The 27580-nt window shown below is 42.8% G+C and overlaps 4 protein-coding genes and 1 pseudogene across 5 annotated transcripts in view; 3 read left to right on the top strand and 2 right to left on the bottom strand.

Annotated features, from left to right (window-relative positions):
* The window catches only part of LOC116382099 (ceramide synthase 5-like), a 6245-nt gene extending 4499 nt beyond the window's left edge, over nucleotides 1-1746 (top strand). Inside the window, exons 9-10 of the mRNA XM_031844807.1 lie at nucleotides 57-213; nucleotides 1106-1746. Of these exons, the coding sequence (XP_031700667.1) occupies nucleotides 57-213; nucleotides 1106-1249 (301 nt within the window). The 3' untranslated portion in view covers nucleotides 1250-1746. The remainder of the gene's footprint in view (nucleotides 1-56; nucleotides 214-1105) is intronic.
* Nucleotides 1747-1750: 4 nt separating this feature from the next.
* On the bottom strand, nucleotides 1751-6280 carry LOC116382096 (NACHT, LRR and PYD domains-containing protein 12). Its single transcript, XM_031844803.1, has 9 exons — nucleotides 6106-6280; nucleotides 4318-5923; nucleotides 4068-4229; nucleotides 3807-3980; nucleotides 3540-3713; nucleotides 2784-2957; nucleotides 2520-2693; nucleotides 2272-2439; nucleotides 1751-2180 (listed from the first exon to the last, which is right to left on the bottom strand). The coding sequence occupies exons 2-9, from the start codon at nucleotides 5910-5912 to the stop codon at nucleotides 2111-2113; spliced, it is 2691 nt and encodes an 896-aa protein (XP_031700663.1). The 5' UTR covers nucleotides 5913-5923; nucleotides 6106-6280; the 3' UTR covers nucleotides 1751-2110.
* Nucleotides 6281-7386: 1106 nt separating this feature from the next.
* LOC116382098 (intermediate filament protein ON3-like) lies at nucleotides 7387-17613 on the bottom strand. Of its 2 annotated transcripts, XM_031844805.1 has the most exons (15): nucleotides 17490-17613; nucleotides 17279-17393; nucleotides 16728-16835; nucleotides 16523-16634; nucleotides 14154-14256; nucleotides 12952-13053; nucleotides 12206-12836; nucleotides 11848-12056; nucleotides 11671-11731; nucleotides 11148-11243; nucleotides 10886-11050; nucleotides 10538-10663; nucleotides 10010-10230; nucleotides 7810-7856; nucleotides 7387-7672 (listed from the first exon to the last, which is right to left on the bottom strand). In XM_031844805.1, the coding sequence occupies exons 7-15, from the start codon at nucleotides 12467-12469 to the stop codon at nucleotides 7590-7592; spliced, it is 1272 nt and encodes a 423-aa protein (XP_031700665.1). In that variant the 5' UTR covers nucleotides 12470-12836; nucleotides 12952-13053; nucleotides 14154-14256; nucleotides 16523-16634; nucleotides 16728-16835; nucleotides 17279-17393; nucleotides 17490-17613; the 3' UTR covers nucleotides 7387-7589. The 2 variants fall into 2 exon arrangements, with proteins under 2 accessions (XP_031700665.1, XP_031700666.1); XM_031844806.1 differs by having other exon boundaries at nucleotides 17279-17613.
* LOC116382100 (deoxyribonuclease-1-like) lies at nucleotides 13351-16715 on the top strand (annotated as a pseudogene).
* On the top strand, nucleotides 17563-23736 carry abtb1 (ankyrin repeat and BTB (POZ) domain containing 1). Its single transcript, XM_031844804.1, has 12 exons — nucleotides 17563-17833; nucleotides 18438-18500; nucleotides 18592-18647; nucleotides 18825-18969; nucleotides 19099-19258; nucleotides 19385-19430; nucleotides 19606-19722; nucleotides 20019-20131; nucleotides 20222-20320; nucleotides 20418-20585; nucleotides 21541-21741; nucleotides 22395-23736. The coding sequence occupies exons 1-12, from the start codon at nucleotides 17778-17780 to the stop codon at nucleotides 22599-22601; spliced, it is 1431 nt and encodes a 476-aa protein (XP_031700664.1). The 5' UTR covers nucleotides 17563-17777; the 3' UTR covers nucleotides 22602-23736.
* The last annotated feature ends 3844 nt before the right edge of the window (nucleotides 23737-27580 follow it).

The raw sequence follows: 27580 nt of genomic DNA, 5'->3' as shown, positions 1-27580 counted from the left end.
TGTGTGTGTGTGTGTGTGTGTGTGTGTGTGTGTGTGTGTGTGTGTGTTTTTTGCAGGGTTGTTTACAGCGTTCTGATTGAGAGCTGGGAGATCGTTGGGCCGTACCAGACCTGGTGGTTGCTCAATGGGTTGCTGTTGGTGCTGCAGACTCTTCACATCATCTGGTTCTACCTCATCGCTCGCATCGCTATCAAAGCCATATTCAAGGGGAAGGTCAGTGTGGCTGTGCGTTTTGGTTTTTAGCCACGCTAGCGGCATCGCTTCATGGATGGCATCGTCAAGTCAACTATTGGTTAGATTGATATTAAAATTCATGGTCCCCGCAGGATGAGTACGACAGAGTTTGGTGATTCCTCGGACGTCTCCTCTGGCGCCACCATGAGACATTTCTGTGTTATTTAGTAAACTGTCTCGACGACTATTGGATAATCTTTACGAACACATTCTGCATTCACGTGTAGAATCTGTTAAGATTTTAGCATCTGAAGCGTTCCTAGTTTCATTTTGTAGTCTGAGCACTATCGACCAATCAGGTTGGAGCAGGCTTTGGTTGAATGCAGGTAAACAAGTCCGTGTGGAGAGCAAAATAAATTGTAATCCCAGGGACAGTGATTTAGCTTTTCATTGGTTTAAAATGAGCTTGTTAGCTGGCTGATTGTGAAGCAATCCGGTTGTGCACGTCGTCTCTCGTCTCTTGCTTCTGGAGTTGCTATTTTGAGTGTAAACGACGAGCGGCGCACAGAAAAGGAAGTCTTGACCCGGATATCTGCTAGCTACACTGGAACCCTAGAAATATAACCCCTTTGTCCCTTAGAGGCTTATCATCAGACCGATGCATGATGGGTTAAAAGAGACTATTGGGTGGATTTCCACTAAATTTGGCTTAGACATCCATCTTTGGTGATCCTTCGTCTTTCCATCATTAGGTCAATTTAAATAAATGCAATACTTTGGTTTATCACCAAACGCCTGTAAAAACCAATGCCATTACCAACGGCCTCGTCTGTACTTTGTTAAGTATAAAAAAATGACGTGACGTTTTGTTTCCTCAGTATTCCAGTTGACAGTAAAACCGTCTTAATCCCGTTTGTATTTCATTGTGCAGGTGGCGAAAGACGACCGCAGTGACGTCGAGAGCAGCACGGACGAGGAGATTTATTCCACTTCCAGTAAAAATCCCAGTCAGACCCTCAAACCAAAGGACATCGGCCACACTAGCAACCTTAACGGAGACGCTCACGACCACTGAGCACCATGAGGGGGATGTTCACCTCCAGTGAGGCTTTTATTCACCTGCTGAGTGTCTGTGTGACCCACTTCGTCACTTTGACCTCTTGAAAAAACACCAAAAAAAAAAGACCTGAAACTTTTTTTTTTTGAACCAGAAAGATTTGCTGAGTCGTAGGAATGGAGAGTGGACTTGGATACAGAGGGGAAACCCTTCTGTGTGGAATAAAGACCGTCTTACTGAGTCGGGTTTACACTGTGTGAGGTTTAAACCTGCTTTTTGCTTACAGGAGTAGACAGAGCTGTTTGTGTGTAGAAGTTAGAAATGGAGCATGTCAGCACAACTATTGTCAAAATGCATTTTCTACCTGTAAATACATTTTATTTGTGAAATTGGTAATATATTTACAGCTGTAAAACAAAATCACTGCAATCTGCCTTAAACCGTTTACTGTCCCGTAAGCAAAATCTCTTAACATGCCAAAGATTTCTTAATAAAACATGATAGTACCAAATTCAGCAATGAATGTGATGGATTTTTATTATTGTTATATATGTGCAACTGACAACTATTTTAATCTTCCTTATTATATCTGTGTGATCTAAATAAAGAAAAAAGAGTGCATTTTCTTGAAGGTAAGCTTATTATATTTCTTATTTTGTCAGATAAACAGTCCAAACTTAAATATATTTCAATTACTTTGACATATTGTCAAGAAAAGCAAAAGCAAACTTCTCATTTGAGAAGCTGGAATCGGTGAATGCGCCATTTTTACTTGAAATACGATTTAAAATAACTTTTGGTGATTGTTTTTTTCTGTTAATCATTTCAACTTTAAAAAAATAAACTGCACGTGAGCAGTCTGAGACGAATCCTCAGTCTTCAGTATCTGATTTTGTCACACTCGTCCATCATCTCAAAGACGTCCTCACTGAAGTCGTTGTACTTCAGGCTGAAAGAGACAGAAGGCAGCAGTTGTTTGTTTCAACATGTTTAAACTTCATGTTTTAGATGGTTTGTAGTCTGAGTGAATCGGGGCTTACTTCATCTCCAGCATGTTGTCGCTGTCCTGCATGGCGTGGACAAGGGCTGGGACGGAGTCGTCCGTCAGCAAGTTGTTTCTCAGTTCCAGGCTCTTCAGAGTCTTGTTGGCTCTCAAAGCGGCACACAAGTCCTGAACGCAGTCATCCGTCAAACCAGTCATCTCGACACTATCGACAAAGAGAGGCAGTTTTTAAATACACAGCAGTAAAAGGAGTGTTTTTTGTTTTATTTACAATTATCAACTCACTCCAGCTCCTCCAGCAGACAGCTTGGATGTGCAACAGCATCCCAGAGGTGTTTGACCCCCTGGTCTCCCACTTCATTTATACCGACGATCAGGGACTTCAGTCGAGAAGAGCCACCTCTCAGCACCGAGCCCAGCTCCTCGAACACCGGCTGGGTTAACTCGCATCGCTGCAAGCTGCAGGGTGGAGCAGAATACACATTTAAATGTTTGTGAAAGGTGGTACTTCATCACTGGAGAGGAGCGTTGAATGGGCTGTGACTCCACCTGAGCTTCTCCATTGGACATCCAGGTCGACGGAGGGCTTGGCAGAGCAGCAGCGCCCCCTCCTGGAACAACTCGTTCACTGACAGGTCCAGTTCAGACAGGAAGCAGTGCTCCGACATCAAGGCCTCCGACAAACCAGGACAGCATTCTGCGGTCAACTCGCAGTCAAACAGACTAAAGTAAAAAGATACACAAATGGTGTTAATTAAAATATGTATACATGGATATGAATGTACGATTTATCAAACAAATTATAGATTTGATTTAGGTGTTAAAGGTACAGTGTGTAGGATTTAGGGGCAGAAATCTAAATGAATACTAACGAGCACATACTAACTCCAATTTATCCGAAAAAATGTGATTGCTTTGCTCCAAAGTTCTTCATTAAATGAGAAAATACTATTTGAAGATTTTGGCCATATTGCCCAGCCCTCCTTCATAGGGAGCGGGTCCTCTTCACGGAGTCCGCCATGTTTCTACGGTAGCCCAGAATGGACAAACCAGACACTCTGTGCATTCCAATAACCATATTACTATACTATTCAGTATGCCAGGAAAATATTTAGCATGTCCTGATATATAGTGTGTCAAACATACCAGGATGTTCTGCATCTGGGGGCATTTTGCAGTATGAAACTCCAACATGTTTTTCTGGCCCACAATCCTCTGCGCTGACACATGCTGTGCCTTTAAGTAACATATTCGAATCATGTCCTTTTTTTGCGGTTTTGTCATCTCGTTGCAACACAGACTTACGTGAGGCCCTGCAGTTTGCAGAGCGGGTGCTGCAGGGATTCGCACAACGCCTTCACTCCCCTCTCACCGATCACGTTTTGCGTCAGGTCCACTTTTCTCAACTCCGATTGGCCCGAACACAAAGCCGCTGAGAAAGCCTCCATGGATGCAGCAGTCAACTCACACTTTTGTAGCCTTAAATAAACAAAACAATTCAAAAGATAAATACACAACTCTGACAATAAACAAGACTTGTAATACTAATACTGCCCAGTATAAAGTACATACTGGAGCTCCTGGAGTTTGCAGAGAGGACTTTGAAGCGCTTTGCAAAGTTTCACGAAGCCCTGGTCCCCGATCTGATTGAACGGCATGTCTAACACACACAACTGAGGGGCGCCTGAGGTCAAGACAGACGCCAGATCTCCACAGATCGCCTCGGTCAGTTTGCATGCTCGGAGTCTGAAGTAAATAAGAAGCAAAACATCAAGGATTTATTAATGTCTGTTGACATGAAGGCACATTTTAAAAGAATCCCTTTAATCTTACTTTAATGTGTGCAGCTTGCAGTTTCTGAGTCCAGCGCAGAGAATTTTGAACTTCTCATCTCCGAGGTGGGATTGAGAGAAATCCAGCTCCTTGGTGAGTCCTCTGCTGAGAGCCGAGGCCAGATGAGGGACCGCATCGGTACTCAAGGAGCTGTCCGTCAAGCTGTGGGGGGAAAACAGACGGAGCGATCTTACATACGACGGCGTACTGAACGCAGGAAATGGATCGAGGCCGAGACACGTGGACTTACTTTATCTTGTGTGACAAGCTCATAGTCGGAGCCAGCGTCTCTGCTTGCTCCTCCGTCAGATTCCTCGTTCGGTACAGATTCAACAGCTCCATCTTACCGAGGCACGTGGCGACATAGTTCAGGGCCGCACAGTCCTGGAGGTTCAGGTCTCCGTAGCTGATGCCGATCCGTGCCGAGGGGGTGACGATCTCTTTCACCAAACTCTCGTTTTGAGCTTGAAGAAGCAGATGGAAGCAGTGGTGGTGTTTGTCCTTGTACCATTCCTTCAGCGTCACCTCAGAGGTGCTTTTGAACCAGCGGTTGAAGTTGGTGATCCGATCAGAGTTCATCTCTCCCAGCAGGGTCTCCAGCGGTCTGCGCTGAAGTGGCCCCGAGAGCCCCGACAAGAAGACATCTAGAAACGTTGCATGGCCTTTGTGCTTTTCCAACATCTTCTCCACACCCTCAGACGTCGACGTGTCCAAAAGGAAAGCCGTGGCCAAGATGAAGTCCTGCATCAGTTGGGAGTGGAAGGAGAAGACGCGTCCGTCCGACCGGTCGCCATCTACTCGCAGAAAGCTGCCAACCGAGGTGAGAAACCGTTGAAGACCAAAAGAATCCATTTCCTCTTTGGTGCAACTCGAACGCTGGTCGAGGAGGCAATGAGACGCCATCTTGCCGAGGGCCAACACCAGGTCTCTGCTGTGGGCCTCGTTCAGCTGGAGCGTCTGAATCAGGTGGACCAGGATGTCCACGTACAGCTGAGACAGCGTTTCAGGAAGCTTTGCTCCAGCATCCATCAGAGACTTGTAGACGGAACAAACCGTCCAACAAAATCTGGGGGAGGTGCAGACATCATAAAAGCCTAGAGTGCTTTCCATGTGTACTCTTGCTTTGTTGGCAGCAGCCGGGTCAGCGAAGAAGAACCCCTTGAAGTAGGCTTCTCTCTGTGGCTTCAGAAACCCCAACACCTGCACCCGGGCGCCACTCAGAAACTTCTGACACTCGACCGGCCTGGACGCCACCAAGAAGGCGGCTCCTTTCAGCAGCGATCCGTGAAGCAAGCTGGACACTAAGCAGGACACATGGACCGCCTGTCCGGGGTCAGAGCAGAGGGGGAGGACGGAGGGGTCCAAGCTGTGTTTCCACTGATCCAGATCATCAAAAACAAACAACACACCCTCTGGATTCTGCAGGAGTTGGGGCACGGACTCTGGAGGGAGACAGCCGTGGTGGCGCAGCATTAATGTCTCCAGGGAGAGCGTCCCGTTGAGGGAATTCAACTCCCTGAACCGGAAGTGGAAAACAAAGAAGAAGTTCTGAAGGTGCTCCCCTTTGGCCCAGCCCACAACTAGCTTCTCCAGAGCAGTGGTTTTACCCGACCCTTCAGGGCCGACCAGCACCGCAGTCCTGGTTCCATCAGACAGGGCAGTGTGGACGGCGCCATCGACAGAGGGCCAGTTGTCGTCCACATTTCTGTCCGTCCCCTGGGCTTCAGCGGTCAGCAGGGAGATGTACTTATTGTTCTTCATCACACTGACAGGCAGCTCTCCTCCAAGAAGTGTTGACGTGTCATTTGACTGCAGGATGCGAGTCAACACAGCGTCTTTGTCCATGTTGTAAGTCACTGTAAAATACAAAGCAGTTAAAGGAATTGTCCGTCTGCAGAAATCAAAAAACATGCAACTCATGTCTGCAAAATGACAATCATTAGCTGTACTTCCTGACATTAAAAGCTGTCTAGCCAACATGTCTAGTAACAATGCAGATCTGGAATCTGTCAAAACACGGAAGTGGAAGAGCAGTTACCTTGTAGAAACTCCACTGGGGAAACAAAGTGAGACTAAATATCTTTATGAAAAGCAGACAGATGTTTTAATAGTCGGGGTTACGTCTGCACTGGGAACGGAGCAGGAGTTGCGCTCGAGCTAACTGCCAAGAAAACCGCACCCAGCACAAAACAGGAAGTACTTTGTGTTTTCAAGCCCTGCGCGCTGCCTTGCAGACGGCCATGTAGTGTCATGTGACCGAACTATTTTAATGCACTCCTAAGTTTTATTTTTTCATATTTTACTCTAATGCATTTCAGAGGGAAATGTTTTGCTTTTTACTCTGCACTGTATTTATTTGACAGCTTTAATTACTTTGCAGATCCAGGTTATTAATACAAAATATACATTTTTTTAACGTGTTAGTGTAGATTAAACTACCCAGCAGTAGATGACGTAGTCATAATGAATCCCACCATCATCCCATCAATTGTCTGATCATAATCCAATAATTCTGATGCTAATAGGAGCTATTTTCAAAGTACATTTATCTGATAACACTGGACTTGTTCTTAAAGGCTCAGCGTGTAGCATTTAGTGGGATCTATTAGCAGAAATGGAATATAATATTCACAACTATGTTTTCATTTGTGTATAATCACCTGAAACTAAGAATTGTTGTGTTTTTATTAGGTTAGAATGAGCCCTTCATATCTACATAGGGAGCAGGTTCAAGGCTATATTAAATGAAGGCTGGGACGAGGTTTTGAGCTACAGGGGTGTGAGACATGTACAGTGTTACAAAGTGGACCGGTTTGTTCACGGACAGGACAGGAGGGCTCTACAGTCCGTGATTAAAACCGCCCAGAACATCATCGGGACCCATATATTGAGCATCACTGATATTGGTGACAAGAGGTGCCTGCTTTAAGGATATTAAATGACAAAATCCACCCGGCCACAGTGTGTTCACGCTGTTTCTGTCTGAGAAAGCATACAGAAGTATCAGCTGCCAGTCCACCGGACTTCAGAGCCATTTCAATTTATCGACCAACCTACACCATATGATATAGTTCGACATTAAAAATAAAGTGGTGTATTTGACTCTACATGGAACATAATTTACTAAATGAATATCATGCTGTATTGAAGAAGACTTGAAACTAGAGATTGAGACCATAAACTTCTTTACCACCAGAGGAGTCGCCCCCTGATGGCCATTACAAAGAATGCAGGTTTAAGACACTTCAGCATTGGCTTCACTTTACAGACCCGGAGGTTGTCGCCTGATTATCACTCAAGAAAAAAGGAACACAAAGGATCATGCAGCTGGAAACGTCTTTATTGTAAACACAGTAATGAATGTGATATCCAATAGGAGGAGAAAAATAAACAAAAAATACACACATGTGGCTCATTGGTGCAGTTGGCTCATTGTAGGTCACAAAGAGGTTCATGTTAGGGTTACAGTTACATTGTTACAGTGAGCCAGCTGGCTAATGTGCTGCAGTGTTGTTTTCTGCCTTAGTATGTTCTGCCATTGGTCTCCACTGTCTTGATGAGAACTGCATGTTGCCCGCCCGACTGGTGGTTGTTTACTTGGGTCGCTGTGGTGAAGAGGAGAGTGGAAATGTCACATATACACAGTCACACACACACACTCACACACACACACACACACACACAGCGGGCAACCCATCCTAATGCGAGGGGTAAAAAAACAACTGTTTAAAACAATACTTACACTTGGAGGCAACTGTTTGGATGTTGACAATAGAGTGCTGTCCAAGTCTGTGAGTGAGAAAGCAGGAACTACAGTGGGTACGGAAAGTATTCAGACCCCTTTAAATTTTTCACTCTTTGTTTCATTGCAGCCATTTGCTAAAATCAAAAAAGTTCATTTTATTTCTCATTAATGTACACTCAGCACCCCATCTCGACAGAAAAAAACAGAAATGTAGAAATTTTTGCAAATTTATTAAAAAAGAAAAACTGAAATATCACATGGTCATAAGTATTCAGACCCTTTGCTGTGACATTCATATTTAACTCACATGCTGTCCATTTTTTCTGATCCTCCTTGAGATGGTTCTACTCCTTCATTGGAGTCCAGCTGTGTTTAATTAAACTGATTGGACTTGATTAGGAAAGGCACACACCTGTCTATATAAGACCTTACAGCTCACAGTGCATGTCAGAGCAAATGAGAATCATGAGGTCGAAGGAACTGCCCAAGGAGCTCAGAGACAGAATTGTGGCAAGGCACAGATCTGGCCAAGGTTACAAAAGAATGTCTGCAGCACTCAAGGTTCCTAAGAGCACAGTGGCCTCCATAATCCTTAAATGGAAGAAGTTTGGGACGACCAGAACTCTTCCTAGACCTGGCCGTCCAGCCAAACTGAGCAATCGTGGAAGAAGAGCCTTGGTGAGAGAGGTAAAGAAGAACCCAAAGATCACTGTGGCTGAGCTCCAGAGATGCAGTAGGGAGATGGGAGAAAGTTCCACAAAGTCAACTATCACTGCAGCCCTCCACCAGTCGGGGCTTTATGGCAGAGTGGCCCGACGGAAGCCTCTCCTCAATGCAAGACATATGAAAGCCCGCATAGAGTTTGCCAAAAAACACACGAAGGACTCCCAGACTATGAGAAATAAGATTCTCTGGTCTGATGAGACCAAGATTGAACTTTTTGGCGTTAATTCTAAGTGGTATGTGTGGAGAAAACCAGGCACTGCTCATCACCTGCCCAATACAATCCCAACAGTGAAGCATGGTGGTGGCAGCATCATGCTATGGGGGTGTTTTTCAGCTGCAGGGACAGGACGACTGGTTGCAATTGAAGGAAAGATGAATGCGGCCAAGTACAGAGATATCCTGGAAGAAAACCTCTTCCAGAGTGCTCTGGACCACAGACTGGGCTGAAGGTTCACCTTCCAACAAGACAATGACCCTAAGCACACAGCTAAAATAACAAAGGAGTGGCTTCGGAACAACTCTGTGACCATTCTTGACTGGCCCAGCCAGAGCCCTGACCTAAACCCAATTGAGCATCTCTGGAGAGACCTGAAAATGGCTGTCCACCAACGTTCACCATCCAACCTGACGGAACTGGAGAGGATCTGCAAGGAAGAATGGCAGAGGATCCCCAAATCCAGGTGTGAAAAACTTGTTGCATCATTCCCAAGAAGACTCATAGCTGTACTAGCTCAAAAGGGTGCTTCTACTCAATACTGAGCAAAGGGTCTGAATACTTATGACCATGTGATATTTCAGTTTTTCTTTTTTAATAAATTTGCAAAAATTTCTACATTTCTGTTTTTTTCTGTCAAGATGGGGTGCTGAGTGTACATTAATGAGAAATAAAATGAACTTTTTTGATTTTAGCAAATGGCTGCAATGAAACAAAGTGAAACATTTAAAGGGGTCTGAATACTTTCCGTACCCACTGTACGTGAGTGAGGGGAATTCCTCTGGTCATGCACAGTGTAATCATGTTCACTTCCTTTATGTTTGATCATGCTGAATCCTACAAAGTAACCTTTGTCTTAAGGAATCTTGGCCTGATTGCCTCAACCAAGGCAGAGGTCATCAGGAGATGATGAGAAGGCCAGTGAACCTTCTCTAATGTATAAAGAGAGACAGCAACGTCCCATCTGGGTGCACATTTCAACCTAACACTTGTCCTGTGTACCATGTTCTGAGCATTAAAAGTGTGACAAAACTGAAAGATTTCTGTCTCGTTCCTCGTTGTCGGAGTGGGATTACAAAATTGCCACGTGACATATACAAACACAGAAAACTGTAAGCATTGATATAGTGGCATGTGAGTTTTGAAGCTGTGTGTATGGACTTAAAAAGCCCTTAAAAGCCTAAATTACACATCAACCAGTGAGTTATTATGTAGTGACAACTTGACACGGCAGAGATCTCTGCCAATGCGACGCACCTTTCTTCCTCTCCCTCCAGCAGCTTCCTGTAGGTGGAGATCTCGATGTCCAGGGCCATCTTGAGATTCATGAGCTCCTGGTACTCTTTGAGCTGCAGAGCCATGTTCTGCTTGGCTCTCTGCAGAGCCAGCTCCAGGTCCCTGATGCGAGCCTTGGCGTCCTGCACGGCCCCCTCCCCGCGCTGCTCCGCGTCGGCTATCTGGCCCTCGAGGTTGGTGCGCTAGAAAATATTGCAGGTGGCGGGAGGATTCGACAAGATTTGAGCATGCAGATTACCCCTTTAAAATAGAGGGTTGACATGAGTCATGTTAATGTGTCAAAAGCAATGAACTCTGTTGTTGTTAATGTGTTTAACTCTGCCCTGAGGAGGAGTACTAAGGTTGTACTAAAGTTGATTTATTTATCCTTTCCTGGTTTATAACACCTGAGGCTTAAAGCATGCATTATCTGTCAAATTTCATGACCAAACAAGTCCAGTTGCCTTTGACTTTCACCTTATTATGCACTCCATGAACCTTTTCACTCACCTGTGCATTTACAGCCTGGATTTCATTCTGCAGGCGGGCAATTATTCGGTTGAATTCAGATATCTGCCCCTTGGTGCTGCGCATCTCATTGCCATACTGGTCTGCCTCAGCACTCATCTGGTCAAACTGGTGCCGGCAGAGATCAAACCAAAGAACAAATTGACGAGATCAGTAATTATCAGGTTTGACAAGAGTGGTTTCTAGTATTCTAGTACATGCATGAGCTTTGGTTAACTGCTGACCCCTTTCATGTTTGTAGTTTAAAAGAGAAACTTTGTTTTTACCACAAATTACATTACATAAACGGTTACTTTGTAAGTCTGAATCCCTCGTGTTTTAGCTCTTTACCTTGCTCTTGTGCCAGCTTTCAGCTTCTTCTCGGCTGCGAGCAGCGATGTCCTCATACTGAGCCTTGACCTCGGACACCACCTGATCCATGTTAAGGCCGCGGGAGTTGTCCATCTGCACCACCACAGAAGTCTCCTTCAGGCTCTCCTGCAGCTCATGCAGCTCCTTTTTTTTAACCAAACAATACAGCAACAGTAAGAAGACATAATCCTCACATTCTGCATGTATTTTCTTACATCGTACTAGTTTAATGGATGTGTACCTCGTTATACAGAGTCTTGAAGAAGATGACTTCATCACTGATTAAAGACACCTGGTCTTCCAGGTCCACCTTGGACATGTAGCCGGCGTCCACATCCTGCAGGCAGCCAGAGAAAAACAAACAACCTTGTGTCAGTGCTTCTTAAACCTTTTGACAGACACGTTTGCATTTCATGTTTCAAATGTGCGGCTGCACTAAAATAATGATACGCTTTATTTATATGGCACTTTTAATGACATAAAATGCAGCTCAAATTGCTTCACAAGAGAAACAAAGAAATAACAGGTATTTAAAAACAATGAAATAATAAGATACAAAGAAATTGAGATACAAAATAGAATAAAACAAGTATGAGAAAAACAAAGTAAATATAAAAGGAAGGCAGTTAGAAAAAGCCCAACAAGGAAAAGTATTAGGAGAGAAAATGCTTAGAAAACCGTGAATGTAATGAGTTTTATATAAAAGAGTTTAACTTTAAAAGGGATCACCATTCATCAGTGTCTATCATGACTGCATACTGTACCTTTTTCATCATGACGAACTCGTTCTCTCCTTCAATCCTCTTGTTGATCTCAATCTCGTACCTGAAACAGCCCACAAATATCACATTAGACATGCAGGTATCAGTTTGCACTTAATTACCACCGACGCTCACAGTTCACAGACGTTGAATAGTTTATTTTTCACAACGCATTCTCACTTTGTCTTGTAGTCGTCCACATTTCTGTGCACGACACTGTTCTCCATGTCCAGTCTGTGTTTGTCGTTGTTGATGAACTCCAGCTTGTTGTGCAGGTTGGCGATGTAGGACTTGAGCATGGGTTCAACGTTGGAGGAGGCGGTGGTCTGTCCCTGCAGCAGCTTCCACTTGGTCTCCAGCATTTGGTTCTGCTGCTCCAGGAATCTTACCTGTGGCAGACGTAGGTAGAAACCAACCAAATCAGACTTATCAGATACTTGACAGAACTTGTATAGACATAATAGAAGTCGTTGGCCTTTAAATAGACGTTAAAATGCCAAAAATGCAAATGTTTTATCAGGGTTAAATTTCCTCTTACCTTATCAATGAATGAGACGAAACGGTTGTTCAGCCCCTTGATCTGCTCTTTCTCCTGGGTGCGAACAGCTTGGACGTTGGGGTCGATGTCTATGTTAACCGGGGTGAGCAGGCTCTTGTTGACGCTCACGGCTGTAATGGGGGCCCCATGGTTGGCCCCGATGCTAATATTGGGGATGGAGTAGGACCCCATGGACACGCTGCTGAAGCCCCCTGGAGACGTGCGTAGTCCCTGGCGGCTGCTTCGCTTGCTCCTCAAACTCATGGTCGTGCTGTGTGGAGGTTTCTTCTCTCACTGCTGGGATGGAGGACGAAGAGGGCCGGGGGTGGTGGTTGAGCTCTGTGTGTGCATCGTCTTATCTCTTGGGTTCTGCTTTATAGGCAGGGTTGGGTGTGGTGCGATAGGGAAGTTATGCGGCTCCCCCAATGTGGGTGAACCAGTCAGACGCATGCTGCCTGTTCTCCCACCTACCACCGCAACAGAAGTTGCATTGTTTTCTGTTGTTACGCTGGAATTCAGACTGGCTTTGCAGCTTCGGGTTTGCTGCATTTGGGCGTTCCGAGAAAAGTCAGAATTGTGATCCAAGAAGTCATCAACCAAAACCATCAGTGATAATACATTTAAAAAACACCTGTGGAATCAGGACAAATATTTATATTGGTTTTATGCCAAAATGAGGTTTCACTGTAGTGTACAGTTGTGTTTTTAAACAACAGGGTCACAATTGCTGGTAAAGATTAACATACTGTAGACGAGAGGTTTTCAAAGTCTGAGACTGTGCCTCCCCTCGGAAAAAGGCGCCTCTCACCCTCCCTTTACTTGCGTAGTTTCAGTCAATCCCTGGATGCCTTTAGGATCAAACAAACCAAACTAAACTCAACAACTGAGCCAAGACAGTCTATTATTACTGTTGAACTTCAGAATACACCAAATACAAAAACAGTCAATACCAGTGAAAATGTTGACATTCTTGCTACAGACATATTGTTAAATGTTACGTGGAAAACTATTGTTGGTGGCAGCCGGTTGTAAATAAAAAAAACTGGGCTGTCCTCTTTGTGTCAAACAATCTTTGCTGCTTTCTTTTCAAACTCTGTCTCTTTTCAGACTGATTAGCCAATCATCGCCTCCCTTTAAAAAAAACAACTACAGAGCAAATAATCCTCTCACACAACCTGTTGTGGGTTTATTCTGGAGGTTTGTCAAGACTGACGCTGTGCCATCGAGGTAAGTAACGCTGGGAGAGACTGTGTGTGTGTGTGTGTGAGTGTGTGTGTGTGTGTATATTTAAAGCAATTTTACAAACGTATTTTTACTCAAATTAAAATGTCTCTATTAGCTCTTCTCTTGTCGGATAATGAAGATCGCCTCGTTCAACGTACAGAGGTTTGGGCTGACCAAAGTCTCCGATCCAGATGTTCTGTCAGCTCTCGTTAAGGTAAAACGCATCAGCAAAGACATCACACAGCTGAAGATCAGTAATGATCAGCGTTGAGTTTTTAGAAATGCGCATTCCTTGTTTTTGTCTTTTGTGTTTTGTAGATTGTGTCTCGATACGACATCGTAGTGATTCTGGAGGTGGTGGATGTGAGCGGAGCTTCTGTTAAAACGTTCTTGGAAGAACTGAACAAGTGAGTTCACTTTTCTTTATTCATTTCTGAATGAGTGAAAGATTTTGTTTGATATATGTTCTTTTGATACTGTGCTAGAGTCAACACAACCCATCACTACGCTCTGCAGCTCAGCGCCCGCCTGGGGAGGAGCAGATACAAGGAACAGTTTTTGTTTCTGTACAGGTGAGATCAAATCACGTCGCCGGAGTGCAACACTCCTGTAGCGTCACCACCGAACAGCTGCACTAAAAGGTATTTTTTTTGTGTGCATCCACACGTGTGAGATATGTCGTGATGGGTGCATGTTATCGTAGAGATGAGCGTCTGTGGCTTACAGGGCTGTTTACGTTTGCAGTGCTGAAGAACGTAGTGCTGATCCCGGTCCACGCCACGCCGTGGGACGCGGAGAGAGAGCTGGATGAGCTGTACGAGGTCTTCCTGGTGGTCAAAGACAAATGGAAAACCGATGTGAGTGGCATCATCAACAGGGTCACAATAAGATTCAAGGGTTTAAGGACCATTTATTCTCATTATGCAACACAGAGTCCGCTCTGTCCTGCGATCCAACCGTAAAGTGCAGCTTGATCTGGGACGCCACGATGGAGCCAGGTCTCTGTAGAGATGTGGGATCAATAAATAGCTGGTAAAAGGCAAAATGTGTAACCTGCAGGATTATTACAAGTTCCCCACGAAAAAGAATGGCCACAAAAGATGCGTTAATATGCTGTAGACCAGAGGTTTTCAAAGTGTGAGACTGAGGGCTTCCCTAGTTCACTTGCTTAGCTCAACTCCTGAATGCCTAGTGTCATTTTTATGTTATTTGATCCCTTGACACTCAACAATTGAGCCAGGATAGCCTAATATTACTGTTGTAATAACTTCAGACTACATCAAATATATAAAAAAGGTTTGTCCTAAAGCATTTATTATTTTCTGACTCTGGGAAAACTACTGAACCAAATCACAGACATTTAAGTTATTCTCTGTGATCTTCTTTTGATAACTAATATAATATTGTTTCACTGAAAGAAGAGCTTTAATTAGTTCAAGATTCATGACAAGACATATTTCTATTTCATACTCTTGTAAACAAAGTAATCACACCAATTACATGGCCTATAAACTATCCTTGAATTATGTTGTAACCTGGATCTTCTGATGGGATTTCTCCGTATCCTCACTAAGGCATACAAGAGCTTGTATTGGCACTAAAATGGACATATCTGATTTCCTCTAGAACATAATGATCCTGGGGGATTTCAGAGCCGATGGTGCGCATGTCACCCATAAGGAGATGAAGGGGATTCGTATTCGCAGCGACAAGAATTTCCACTGGCTGATTGGCGACAACGTGGACACCACGTCAAACACCTCCAACGACCACTCCTACGACCGGCACGTCTGCACTGATACAAATACATTCATGCAACTCCAGAAGGAGAGAAACTGTACACATCATCATTATACATGTACATGAAATAACGGAGTGAACTTATGTGCAACAGGATTGTTGTGTATGGAGAAGATATGCTGGCAGCCCTTGTGCCAGACTCAGCCAAGCCGTTCAACTTCCACAAGGAGTTCGCTATGACGGAAGAAATGGTGAGTTTGTCCCTCTTTGTCGAAGTTCAATCTAATCTAATCTGACAACATGTTCTGTATCGCTCAGTGTTGTTCCTCCTCCTGCAGGCCCTGAGAGTCAGCGACCACTACCCCGTCGAGGTGGAGTTACGTAAAGCTCCTCCTTTCTGGGTGACGAAGGATTTCCAAAGATGTGATGTTGGCGATACCCGGCGAGCTTCAGGTAACAGAGCTGTCACAAGTTGAGGAGCCAAACTGTAATTCTCTCCGTCACAGACAGACAGGAGCTGACCTACTTTACTTCTTTAGATATTTACAGAGCAGTGTGGCCTTTGTGAAAGACGAGCGCAACTAATGACAAAGAATGCTTGGAATTTGAGCTTCTTGTAAAACTATTTTACAGCTCAACTTAAGGTTTTACTTTTGAAAAGCTCTTTTTTTTGAATGCACATGATCTAAACTTGGAACTTTTATTTTTTTTGTGTTTGATCAATGCAACGGCTTCACATTGTCTAGAAATCTCAGATCAAAACTCAGTAACAAGTATTGCTAAACGTTGTAACTACGTCAGAAATGAGTCAAGACCAGAATCCGACCTTTTTGCATCTATTTAACCATTTCAAAAACAACCAAACTGCAGTTATAACACTCCAGCTAGTTATAGCGAGATCTATTTCACCCTCTTTCTATTGTTGTAAAAACCCATTTTGATGCTCCAACATCTTCGTAACCGAGTTTGATTTACCACGTGAATAATTTACAGTTGCTAAATCTAATCATAATGAATTGAAAACACAAGTAATGCTGCTAAAATGGGTTCAAATAGATGAGAAGGGCCAAAGAAGAAACAAGAGCATATTTGTTTGTAGGTACTGAGTTACCCCTGTGCCTTTTAAACGGTGAAAACATGCAGAATCTATGTTTTATTAGGTTTTATAAGGTCTGTGACAATGCACTGAGGCCATATTTGCAGGAGAAACGCATTTCACTCATCAGAAGCTGAATTCAATAGCCTATACACATATTTGAAGAATTCTTTCCAGTGACAGTTATCACCCACTGTCCATGTTACTAATTAGGCCATATGTGTGTGTGTGTGTGTGTTCGTGTGTTCTCTACTCACAGAAAGCCTGCAGGCCGATGTGTTGGAACTGCAGAAAGAAAATCTCTTGCTGGAGCGAGAAAAACTTCAACTTCAGATCTGCATGTTAAAACAGCGGCTTGCCAAACTCCAACTGAGAAAATGACAAGAAGATCTCAAACACGACTGGCTTTTGTATAATTTAGAAATGTATATTGCAAAAATGAATAAATAATTGGTGTCATACACGAATGTTGTCCTTTGATTGTGATTTGGCCCTGATATGGCTTGTTTAGGCTACAATACAAGTCTGGTCCCCAGTGAGAATGAATGGTGGTGCAGTTTGTCTTCCAGACTTATAGAAAACCAAATAAAAACAGGGAAATGAACGAGTTTATTATGATACGTAAATCTGTCAACTTTAAATAGAAGGTAAGCTATTTCTAAACCAGTGTCAACATATAAGTCTATTTCAGAAAGGCTTTTCTTTTATTGACAAAATGTAAAATACAAAGAATTCAGGTCAACATTAGCAGCATCTATAGAACATATGTAGTTAATTAGTATAAAACACATACACACAAATATATCTATATATATATATATATATATAGATATATTTCTATAGTTGTTCAGTAGACTAACTAAGAGAGCTAAATTCAAATAGAAAAGGTAAAAACTTAAGGAGTGAATTAAAGAAAACAGTTTATGAATGACTAAGTTCAATATCTCATATGCCAACATTTCCAAATGTTAAAGAGCGCCTTCATGTGGATTTGAATATTAAAAGATAAAAACCTGTGAAGAACGAGTAGAAGGCAGAAACGACTGACGTGTGCTGCCTTCAAGTGACCCACGTGAGCTCCGGTTTTCAGTGGTCTACAGTCGTTAGAACACGAGCTGCCACTCATGCCTGCAGTTAGACATGACAACGAATATGACTTGTTGTCAAATGAGTTAACACTCAGGTGATATTTCAAAAAACTAAAAAAGATACAGCGGTACGTACGTTTTATTTGTTGCAGGGAAATACTAAACATCAGTTTCCCCGTTATTCTCTACAACACGTGAAGTAGACCAAATCTAGTCACGTGACTGCCGGAGCACTTCCACCACCCCTGAAAGAATCGAGCAGTTTTGTAAACAACCGTGCCAAAAAATTAAAAAAAAAGGTGTGCGACCGCGAGCCAACCACTTCCTCAGTGTCGATCGAGCTAACACCGAATCCTCGCGCTCACCTGTCCGGTAGACAGGCCGCCTCAATGCATCACAGAGGACCGAGAACGCAGCGGGGATCATGGATGTGTACGATCTGTTTAGTAGTTGCAGAAAGGGCGACGTGTGTAGAGTCAGGTAACCGACGGATCAGCTGACGTGTGTGTGTGTGTGTTATGTCAGATTGCTGCACCAGCGTTACTTCCTACCCTGTTTAAAAATAACAACAACAACAACAACAGTCTTGAGCTTATTTACTTAGCTTCTTCTGGGGGTAAAACGGTAGCATTTTCTGTTTTCAACAAGTCACAACGGAACCTTGCAGCTAAACTCAAAGCTAACTGCAAAGTTTGTTTTGCAAAGAAGTGGGAGGTAAACAAGGGCTGCTAACATTAGCGTTGATGACCCAGCTGGTAACTTTAGCTAATGTTTACGTGCAAATCAGCTGCTCAGTTTACAAATGTTCATTTCAGCTTCATATCAGACACATATTATCCATGTCAAATAACAAAATAATAATGATAAAGACAATCCGAGGACAACATAAAGGTGTCCTCGTTGCAGTTCAATCCACAGTGATTAAAAGACAGGATGAATACCTTGTGTTTACCTTTGTGTTAAGGCCATTTGTGCACAGAGATCCTGCATGCATCATTAAATGCCACCTGAATCATCTGTACACATATGATATTTACATGCCAGCATCTGTGTAGCATCTCATTTCTTTTATTTCCTCTCCTAGATACCTTGTTGAACAAAGAGACGTGGACCTCAATGTAAGAGATAAATGGGACAGCTCCCCTTTGTAAGTACAACTTAGTCGAGCGGCCCACTTCTCTGGCTAACACGGCTTCATCATCCTAACAACTTAAAATGTGAACGCTCTTGTTCCTCAGGTATTATGCTTGTCTCTGTGGTCATGAGGAGCTGGTCCAGTACCTGTTGGCTAATGGTACGTTTGTTAATGAATAATTAATGAATAATTAAGTATTGCAGACATAAGTAGATAGGCGCTCTCAGTAGAGTGCAGATCTCTGCCAGGTGTTTGCTTTAGGGTGTCATTGAATGCACACACCCCGCAGTTGGCTAAAATTATATAATGTATTTGTCTCCTTTGCTTTGCTTTCAGGTGCCAAGTGTGAAGCCAACACGTTTGATGGCGAGCGGTGCATGTACGGCTCTCTGAACGAGTCTGTTCGACGTCTGCTCAAAGACTACAAGTGCATCAGTGTGCGCGCCATGCAGCGGGACGACTTCAACTACTTTCTGCACATGTACGTTTGGCCATTCGTGTAAATGATCCACTTCCTCTTCTACAGAGCTGGAGGCAGAACAGTTCGTTCTCCTTTTTTTTTTTTTTTAGTAGTTCACAGTAAAAACCCTTATACCTCCATTTGCTCTAGGTTACTGGAGCAGGGTCCACACAGCGACGTCAAGTTCCTGGTTCACGGACAAATATTCACGGCCCACCGCTGCATTCTCAGCGCACGCTCAGAGTACTTCACTGATATGTTGGAGAGCAAATGGAAAGGGAAGACCTTGATCACCCTCAAACACCCTTTGGTAGAGACAAATATACGTTGATTGCTTCTGTTATCAGCTTTGTTATTAGATGGTCGTGTCTATTATACAGCCATGCAGGCACATTGTGTCTACATCTGTTTGGATGAAAGCCGTTTTGATTTTCAGATCAACCCTTCAGCCTTTGGAGCCATTCTGCAATATTCCTATACAGGTCAGCGCCAAATATTAAGGCTGAACAGTTTTAAGACATTGCAGGAAAATTCAGTCTGTACTAGTTTATAAATGTGTCAAAAACAAAGATTCATCATTCTGGAAATCCAATAAAAATTGTTTATTTTAATGGAATATCAACTCTTTTCATTCATGTTTCTTTCTTAATGTTACAGGACGAATGGATATTGATATAAGCCTCGTGGAGGACTGCAGACGACTTGCCAAACAGTGCAAGATGGAAGATCTGATGGAGGAGCTGGAGAATAAGTGCAAACAGCTGTATGAATTTGGTAAGTGTAACATTATCAGGGAGAAAAATAGGATGCACCAGAGTGTTTAACCACAGGTGTGTAGTCATAGTTTGGGGCAGGATGTGACATGTTGTTGTTGTTGTTTCTGTGTAGCGTAGATGAGCAGATGAATTCTATAATAACGTGATATCCGATCGGTGCATAGACTAAAGTGCTCATTGATACCCGACTCTGCATTCTAGTCTGTATCCGAGGCATTTCCGTTATTGGTATTGGAACTACTTTGTCTCCACACGAGTGACGTCTGTCTCGTCTTTCCTTCTGTCCTCATCAAGTGTCCAACAAGCCGGGAATCTGTGTGAAGGTTCTCAGCCTGGATCCTCACAGCTGTCAACTTCAGGAGGAGATGGCCCAGTTAGCCGACTGTGCACTTCCCACTGAACTAAGAGTAAGGAGGCGACGGCAGGAAAAAAACAGGATTGCTGCTGCTGTAGCAGTTTATTGAGCCTGTTTCTTCTTCCCTGTCGGTTCTTCCCAGGTTGGATTTGGTGAACTTCCCTTTAACAGAGTCGACCGCTTCCCTACTTATCCCGACATCTGCTTCAGAGTCGACGGTTTCAACTTCTTGTGCCATAAGGTGCGAACAACAAAGCTCACGCAACATTTCACGGCTACTTTACAGCCTCTCGGCATTAAAATGAATATGTAGATTCGCTGTGTGTTTGTGTCTCCAGGCGTTTTTCTGTGGGCGTAGTGATTATTTTAAAGCCTTGCTGGAGGACCACTTCAGTGAGGGAGAACAGCTGCAGTCCCAGCCCAGCACCCCAGTGATTACTTTACACAACATCTCCCATGAAATATTCATCCACGTCATGTATTACATCTACACCGATGACACAGAGGTCAGTGCACAATTTCTGTCAACGAGTTTATTTTGTGTAAGAACATTTTTTTAAATTGTTGCTTATCAGTCGACCAGCTGAGGAGTCCTAAAAGAGACAATGAAACAGAAGCGCCACCTTTTATGGATCAATTTGTGGCCGACGGACTGGTTTCCTACGGTTCGGCATGAGTTTGTATAAAAGAAACAAAGTGTGTGAGGGTAAAGGAGTGTCTTAAATATGCAGTTTAAGGGTAGATTAAAAAAAAAAAATGATTATCCTAAAACACGTTATTTCTTAAGAGTTCTTCCTGTTGTATTTGAACACGTCACCAAATGTTCATTTATACTAAATAGAGCATGAACGCATCATAATGTAACTGAATGGCGCCTCCCTATATTAGCTGTTAGCTGTTAGCTACGTTGCTAGCTCTCCTCCTGCCGATTTCCACACAGATTTGTTGTTCACAATGTAGCATTATCGGCGAACGCCGATCTCCCGATTGCATTTTTTTTTATTGAATATCGGTCAATAACGATCAGCAGTAAAACTTTTTTTCACACGCTGATTTATTTATTTATTTTTGTATGTGCCTTCATTAAGGATATGTGTGTCTGGGACAAGAAAATCGTTTAATTTGACCGTTTGTGTATGTCGCTCTCCTAATATGTTGTTATTAACACTGCGGTATAGGGGATCCCGACCTTACATTACTATCCAATAACCATAGTTATTATGGGTCTTCAGATGTTGACACCCTGACAGGTTTGCATCCTTGACCTATGCAACATACTAAATATTTAAAACTCTATATTGAGTGGGGGACATCTACCAAAAAGTACAATAACATTTTCATTATCTTTTACAATGTAACCAGTGATGGTGAACACTAATATTACCATTTTGTTAATGTCACTTGAATGCTCATCATTATTACCTAACTGAATATATATATATATATATTTTTTATTCCCAGCTAATAACAGAGATCGTGTTTGACGTGCTGTGCGTGGCCGACATGTATCTGCTGCCCGGGCTGAAGCGTCTTTGTGGGAAGACGCTCTCTAAGACGATCTGCGAGGACAACGTTCTGTACATGTGGAAGATGGCGAAGCTTTTCCGTCTCTCCCGGCTGGAGGATAACTGCACAGAGTTCATGGCTAAGATCATTGAGCGGGTGGGTGTCTGTTTCTCTGTGTTGACACTTTATTTTGGCTGGATAACAAGAAGCGTGTGGGATATGGCAGCTGGTGGCTGAAGTGCACACAACACTTGATGTCTGGATGTTGAATTTGGAGCCAGCTGAAGTTTAGCTTGGCTCAGCATAAAGCCTGGGAGCAGCAGGAAAGAGTGGTTCAGCATGTAACGCCCCATGAAACTACAATTTGTCTACAACTACAATTAATTAGTGAGGTGCTGGAGGTGGATTTATTTATTTCACCTTTAGATAAAGCCAGGCTAGTTGTTTCCCCATTGTTTTTAGTCTTTATGCTAAGCTAACCATGTCTAAGCTCTTGCTTCATATTTAACAGAAAGACATGAGAGTGGAATCGATCTTCTCATCTAACGCTTGGCAAGAAAACGAATAAGCGTGTTTCCCAAATTGAAAAAAATACTCAAAGTAAACTTATACATCTAACATCGCCATTACACGTCTGAGGCCACACAAATATTACTTTTTGTTGGTGTGTCTGTGAGCTACGAGTGTGAGATTTAACACCTGCGAGCTGAGGTTAATGTTGTGGATGTACAGGTCAGCCATACTCACCCCCCCCCCCCCCCCCCCCCCCCCCAGGATAAATTCCCACCTGTCTTACCTGTCTATCACAGCTGGTGGAGCAGGCCGAGTTTGCAGAGATCATCAAAGAGGACGCCGCGTCTGTGGAGGAGCGACAGGAGACGGACTCCGTCCCCTTGGTGGACGAAATCCGCTACCACATCACCGGCAACTTGCAGACCTACAGCGCGATAGAGGAGGCCAATCAGAAACTGGAGGCCTTAGAGGAGTTGCTCTGCAGCATCAATATTTACTGCTGAGGGGCTCGACGGGTTGCGGGTTTGAAGTTTTTAAGTTTTTATGCTTTGGGAGGGGATCTACGGTGGTGCAAACATAGAGAGAGGAAACTCGTCTCCGTGGGTTTTATTTTATTTACAGTATATTGTACAGAATATATATATTTTCAGAAGACTGTTGTGATGCATATTCAGAGAACGCTCTTAAGGTGGAGTCTGCGATTCTGGAGAAATATTGTTGATGTTTGAACTCAACACCTGAACGAATCCTTTACTTTGAATTTAGCGGCCCTCTCACTTCCACTGTTTTCTCTTTATTCATCCAAGTCCTCCTCCCTGTCCTGTGCACGAGCATGAGCATGAGCGCCCCCTGTTGCCGATTGTATGTATGAACACCAATCTTTGACAAAGAGAGTACTGGATTAGAATCACTGACTGCACCTTTAAATACTTTTTTAAGTAAGACATATCAAAAGACATTTGGTATATAGCACCAAGTTCTGTTTGAGGACATTGTGTATGATGTATTTACACAAGCATGGGTTTGTTTTAGGCATCATTTTGTAGCTGCTAGAATTTAGACTAGCTGGTTATTTAGCTCTTTTAAACTGTACTTTGGCCCCAACAAAGTTCAGCACCAGCCCTCAATTTATGCTCCATGAGATTTAATTGTAATGCTCTTAGAAAGCCAAACGAGTGCATGTCACCAATGCACCGACACGCACTCGATAACTCTGGGTAAAAAGACGGAACGGTGGAGTAGAGGTTCAGTTCATTCATCCAGAAAATGTTTTTAACCTCAATTTTTATGTTAAGTTACATAGAATATAGTTTTATTATGTATTTCATGTGCAGAAGCATTCAACTTTTATCATGGATTTGATTGAATGTGGCGGCTGAACTTCGACCTGTTACGTTGCTCCTGTTTCACACTTTATTACTTATTGATGCACTTATTCCCCTTTAACATTTTCCTCCCCTTTATTTAAACCTTAAATGGAAAAACTAATTTCCTGATGGCTTGTATGCGACAAACCTCTCTTGACCAGTGTGCGCACAAGAAAATAAATCTGAAATGTTTGCATGTAAAATCCACCATCCCAAAAAAATGGAAAGATAACTGCTCCTGGTTTTGGCAATTAAACGTGGTATTGCAAGAGTTGTGTTTTATTCAGAATATTTAATGAATTTTGCATTTCATTGGTTTTACTTACATAATTCATGATGTCCACCACTTTGGTCCTGACTGAAATATCAACAACTAGTAGATATGCTGCCATGAATTTCAAGAGTGTGCAGAGCAGCGGCCATTAGCTAGCCAGTGGGACACACACACACACACACACACACACACACACACACACACACACACACACACACACACACACAAAGGGAGGCGAGTGTGAAATAAATTAATATGATAAAATAAGTACAGAGTTTGAGTTCTAATGGCTGTGGTGCTGTTCCTGTGTGGGCTGTCTGCTCGTTGACCTTAGGGAGGTGATGAAAAGTTTGGTTGTAATGTTATCCAGCACTCATGTAGCCTCACACCCAGCAGTCAAAGTGAGCCGGACGACATGGTGGACTCTGTCGAGCCTTGTAGCTCCGCCCCCGCTGCTATAAAGAGCCAAAGAGCATCTGTGACAGCATGTTAGCTCAGTCATTATTAGCATTAGGATGTTAGCGTTTTAGCTCAAAGCACAGCCTGCTGTAGACTCCTGTTCTTTCTTGAAGCAATATTTTACTCTCTAGAAAACAAAATAGTTTTTTTTCTTCATTATAAAAAAGTAAAAGTTAACACAAGAAACTTTCGTTTTGTGTCGATCTTGGTCGCACCAGACTCCCTTTAGAAAACCCGTCATTTTACTGCATCAAGGGGTCTGACAGTCTGGCCCTCTCAGTCCTGGTTCTGGTTCTGCCGTGCCTCTCTTCCCTCCGGCGGGCCCAGCTTTATGGCCTGGGCCTCCAGCAGCGTGGTGTCTGTTTTGGCTCCCAGGAGGGAGGAACCTGCATGATTTGATCTGATTTTATGAGGAATCCGACACGATGGCACTAATGACGAGCATTAAGAATAACTATATAGAAATAGCCAGTCTTCTCGCTGATGGTCTTGTTTCCTTATGAAGGTCATATAGAGGCATCAGTGTTAATTGACTGTTGCATGACCAGTTCAAAGGTCCTCACAGTAACTTTAAACAAAATGCAGATACAGCTGTGTGAATCAGAGGAACTCTTTCCTTGAATGTACATTTTAAGTCATCAAGGCGCCTGAAGATGGCGCCATTTCTCAGTTTATAATTGCCTCAGAAACAAAGCTCTTAACGCTTTGTGGGAAACAAATGAATCCATCACATAGGTCTCTCAATTCATGCCAACATTTCCTGACTGGGCCTGTCGGACAGTTGTGCATTTTTCAAATCACACATTCATCACAAGTCCACAAAGGTGAGAAGAAGGGCAGTAAATAGTGGGGCGCTGTTACATGTTTAAATGTGTGTGTGTGTGTGTGTTAGTGTACTTGCCCTATAGTTTATAATCAGTGTCCCTGTTGGCTCCATCACTCTCGTTTCAAAGAGTCTTGGGAGGTGAAGACAAAAGTGTACGTCACCTTAATGGAGCCCGATGTTCACAACAGTGGGTATAAGCTCAAATCCCAACAGGGAGTATGCTGTGAAGCAGAGCCGCTGTCAAAATACATTAAAAGTGCAGTTCAACTGAAAAACTAAAGCCATCCATTAACAAAAGCTTTGGCTTCCAGCCCAGCCTCTCGAAGGCCTACATGTTTGAAAAGACAAGAATAAACAACACAATTACTTATGACCCCAGCAAGCTTCCTTTGCAAATGTTTAATGGTTGTTGCCATGCGACTCTGTGTGGTTCTTTTTTTGGTCTTGGGTGGGAAAGTCTATTTTATTGGGTTTCAGATGGACATCCCACTGCCGGGGCAAACAGATATTTATGCGGTGTACAGGAATGATCTTATATTTCTCCTCTCTTTATTGGTGTCCATGGAGACTGTGTTTACAAGTCAACCCGGCGTCTCCTTAATAGCCGCTTGGTGCCTCAATTTGTTCCCATTCAACGCCTCTCTACACCTCCACGCTGGCTTCAAGTCACGGCCTGAAAACTGTGAGGTTGGATTCAGGTTAAAGCTTTTAATCTGAAATGTCAGTTGTGGTGGAAAATTTCTAGGTTAATCGGGAGGAGAGAGTTTTTGTTCATGAATTAATAATGAAGTCATCAGAAGATTCAAAGTTGTCTTTTTCCGTTTATTCTCTTGCAAGAGGGAAGAAAGCACAACAGCTACGTATTCAGTAGACTGCGTGAAACCTGCTTCGAAGTGCAATCTTCAACATCATTTATGCATACAAAAGTTCACGCCTTTACAACTTCAGATAATGCGTCAAAAGGGGAGTAAAAGTATTTCAGACAAAGGATGTCTGTTAGTCAAGGTCTCTCTGTGTCTCCGTCTTACCAACAAAGAAACAGTGTACAAGATAACAGATAACAAGACACCTGGATACTAAACTAATTAAATCTACAGAACTACTGTTCTGTGTCTGCACTTTTAATACTTACATTCTTTAAAACTAAGCATAATACGATAATATATTTTCCCATCACACAGTTTACACTGAACCGATGCGAGGGTCCCGGGACAGAGGATGTCGTACGTGTGAAGATTGTAAAGCCCTCTGAGGGTAATTTGTGATTTTGGAATATACAAAATAATTGTAATTTAATTGGATTGGATAGCCATGCATTTGTTTTAGAAATTCTGTGTACCCAGAGGATGAACCAGAGCGACTTTGATGACCCCCTGACTTTCCTCTAGTGCTGGTACCAACTTACTTTGTCCAGGGTCCAGTCAATAAACAAACATTAATAATCTTTATTAGATCAAATGAATAAACGTTAAGTTATAAACTCACTAACTTAACTTATTAACTTGATTAACTTCACAATGATTGACACTCAAGGCTTTTATCTAAATCAGATACTGTAGCACCTTATTTACATTAAAAGTACAAAAAAAATCCTGAACGGAATCCATTAATTCTCAAAATGTTCACGTTTGTAGTCGATGGAATGACGCTAAATTTGGTACAAACGCTCATGGTCCCCAGAGGATGAATCCACATGACTTTTGTGATCCCCTGACTATTTTTCCTAAAGCACCACCATGAGATTCACATTTGCTGTTTTGAGGAAAGTGTCTCAACAACTATCGGGTGGATTGTTGTAAAATCTGATGCACACGATCATGTCCCCGTGAGGATGATTTGTAATTACCTTCTCCATGATGATTTTTTATGTGTCTAATACTTTGACTGAGGACCAAAAACCACTGACGTTCCCGTCATCCTCGTCGAAACTAAAATATTTGAGCATTTAGTGCAAAGCGCTGCTGTATCACTAGCATGGCTGTGAACTCTTGGTCTTGTTTTCCCCACATTGATTACAAAACTCTTTTGTTAAATGTTAGCATGACTAACATATATAACTCGTAGTCACTTTGTTTCTCGGCACAGTGGCAAAAAAAAATTCTTTGCAGCCTGTCAAGCAAACCAGATCTTTAAACTCTCTGATACTATTTTCTTAAACAGATTCCATGTGAAGCCCAATTAACAACTCTTAAGAAAGGTCGAACTTTACTGTCAGTCATGGTTTTTAATGTTAAATGTCATTCTCAGCTGATGCTATGCACCATTGTGCTTATCTACATCACATCTCCCAAACACATCTAATTATGATTCATATCATTATTTTCCGCTTTCAAATGGCTTGCAACATACTGGCATCAGTGCAGTTTGGATATTCTTCAAGGTGCATCCTCTTTTGCAGAGGATACTTCACTAAAACTGTATTCTATTTTCCGTCCGTCAGAGTGTTGACTCATATTCAAGTCATGTGTCCTGTGCAGTCCTTACAAAACATGTTTAGCACAGATTGTTTTGTTTTTTGTTAAATCTTGAAGGGGTCAGCTGAGGGTTGAATCTCTT

Source organism: Anarrhichthys ocellatus, unplaced genomic scaffold (assembly GCF_004355925.1).
Source record: "Anarrhichthys ocellatus isolate YVR2014 unplaced genomic scaffold, GSC_Weel_1.0 scaffold5, whole genome shotgun sequence".
Lineage (NCBI taxonomy): Eukaryota > Metazoa > Chordata > Actinopteri > Perciformes > Anarhichadidae > Anarrhichthys > Anarrhichthys ocellatus.
The sequence above is the reverse complement of the archived record's forward strand: the minus strand, read 5'-3'. Positions and strand labels throughout refer to the sequence as shown.

Bases quoted from the DNA above. Each gene is read 5' to 3' on its own strand.
- LOC116382096 (XM_031844803.1), bottom strand. From the start codon at position 5,912: ATGGACAAAGACGCTGTGTTGACTCGCATCCTGCAGTCAAATGACACG. The intron at 4,230-4,317 runs GTAAGTCCACGT...TTCCCCCCACAG, and splicing joins AGCTTGTCACACAAGATAAA to CTTGACGGACAGCTCCTTGA. The intron at 2,694-2,783 runs GTGGAGTCACAG...TCCACCCTGCAG, and splicing joins TGTCCAATGGAGAAGCTCAG to CTTGCAGCGATGCGAGTTAA.
- LOC116382098 (XM_031844806.1), bottom strand. From the start codon at position 12,469: ATGAGTTTGAGGAGCAAGCGAAGCAGCCGCCAGGGACTACGCACGTCT. The intron at 11,051-11,147 runs GTACACATCCAT...GTTAAAAAAAAG, and splicing joins TCAAGACTCTGTATAACGAG to GAGCTGCATGAGCTGCAGGA. The intron at 7,673-7,809 runs GTAAGTATTGTT...TCTTCACCACAG, and splicing joins CCAAACAGTTGCCTCCAAGT to CGACCCAAGTAAACAACCAC.
- abtb1 (XM_031844804.1), top strand. From the start codon at position 17,778: ATGGATGTGTACGATCTGTTTAGTAGTTGCAGAAAGGGCGACGTGTGT. The intron at 18,648-18,824 runs GTACGTTTGTTA...CTTTGCTTTCAG, and splicing joins CCAGTACCTGTTGGCTAATG to GTGCCAAGTGTGAAGCCAAC. The intron at 19,259-19,384 runs GTAGAGACAAAT...TTTGATTTTCAG, and splicing joins TCACCCTCAAACACCCTTTG to ATCAACCCTTCAGCCTTTGG.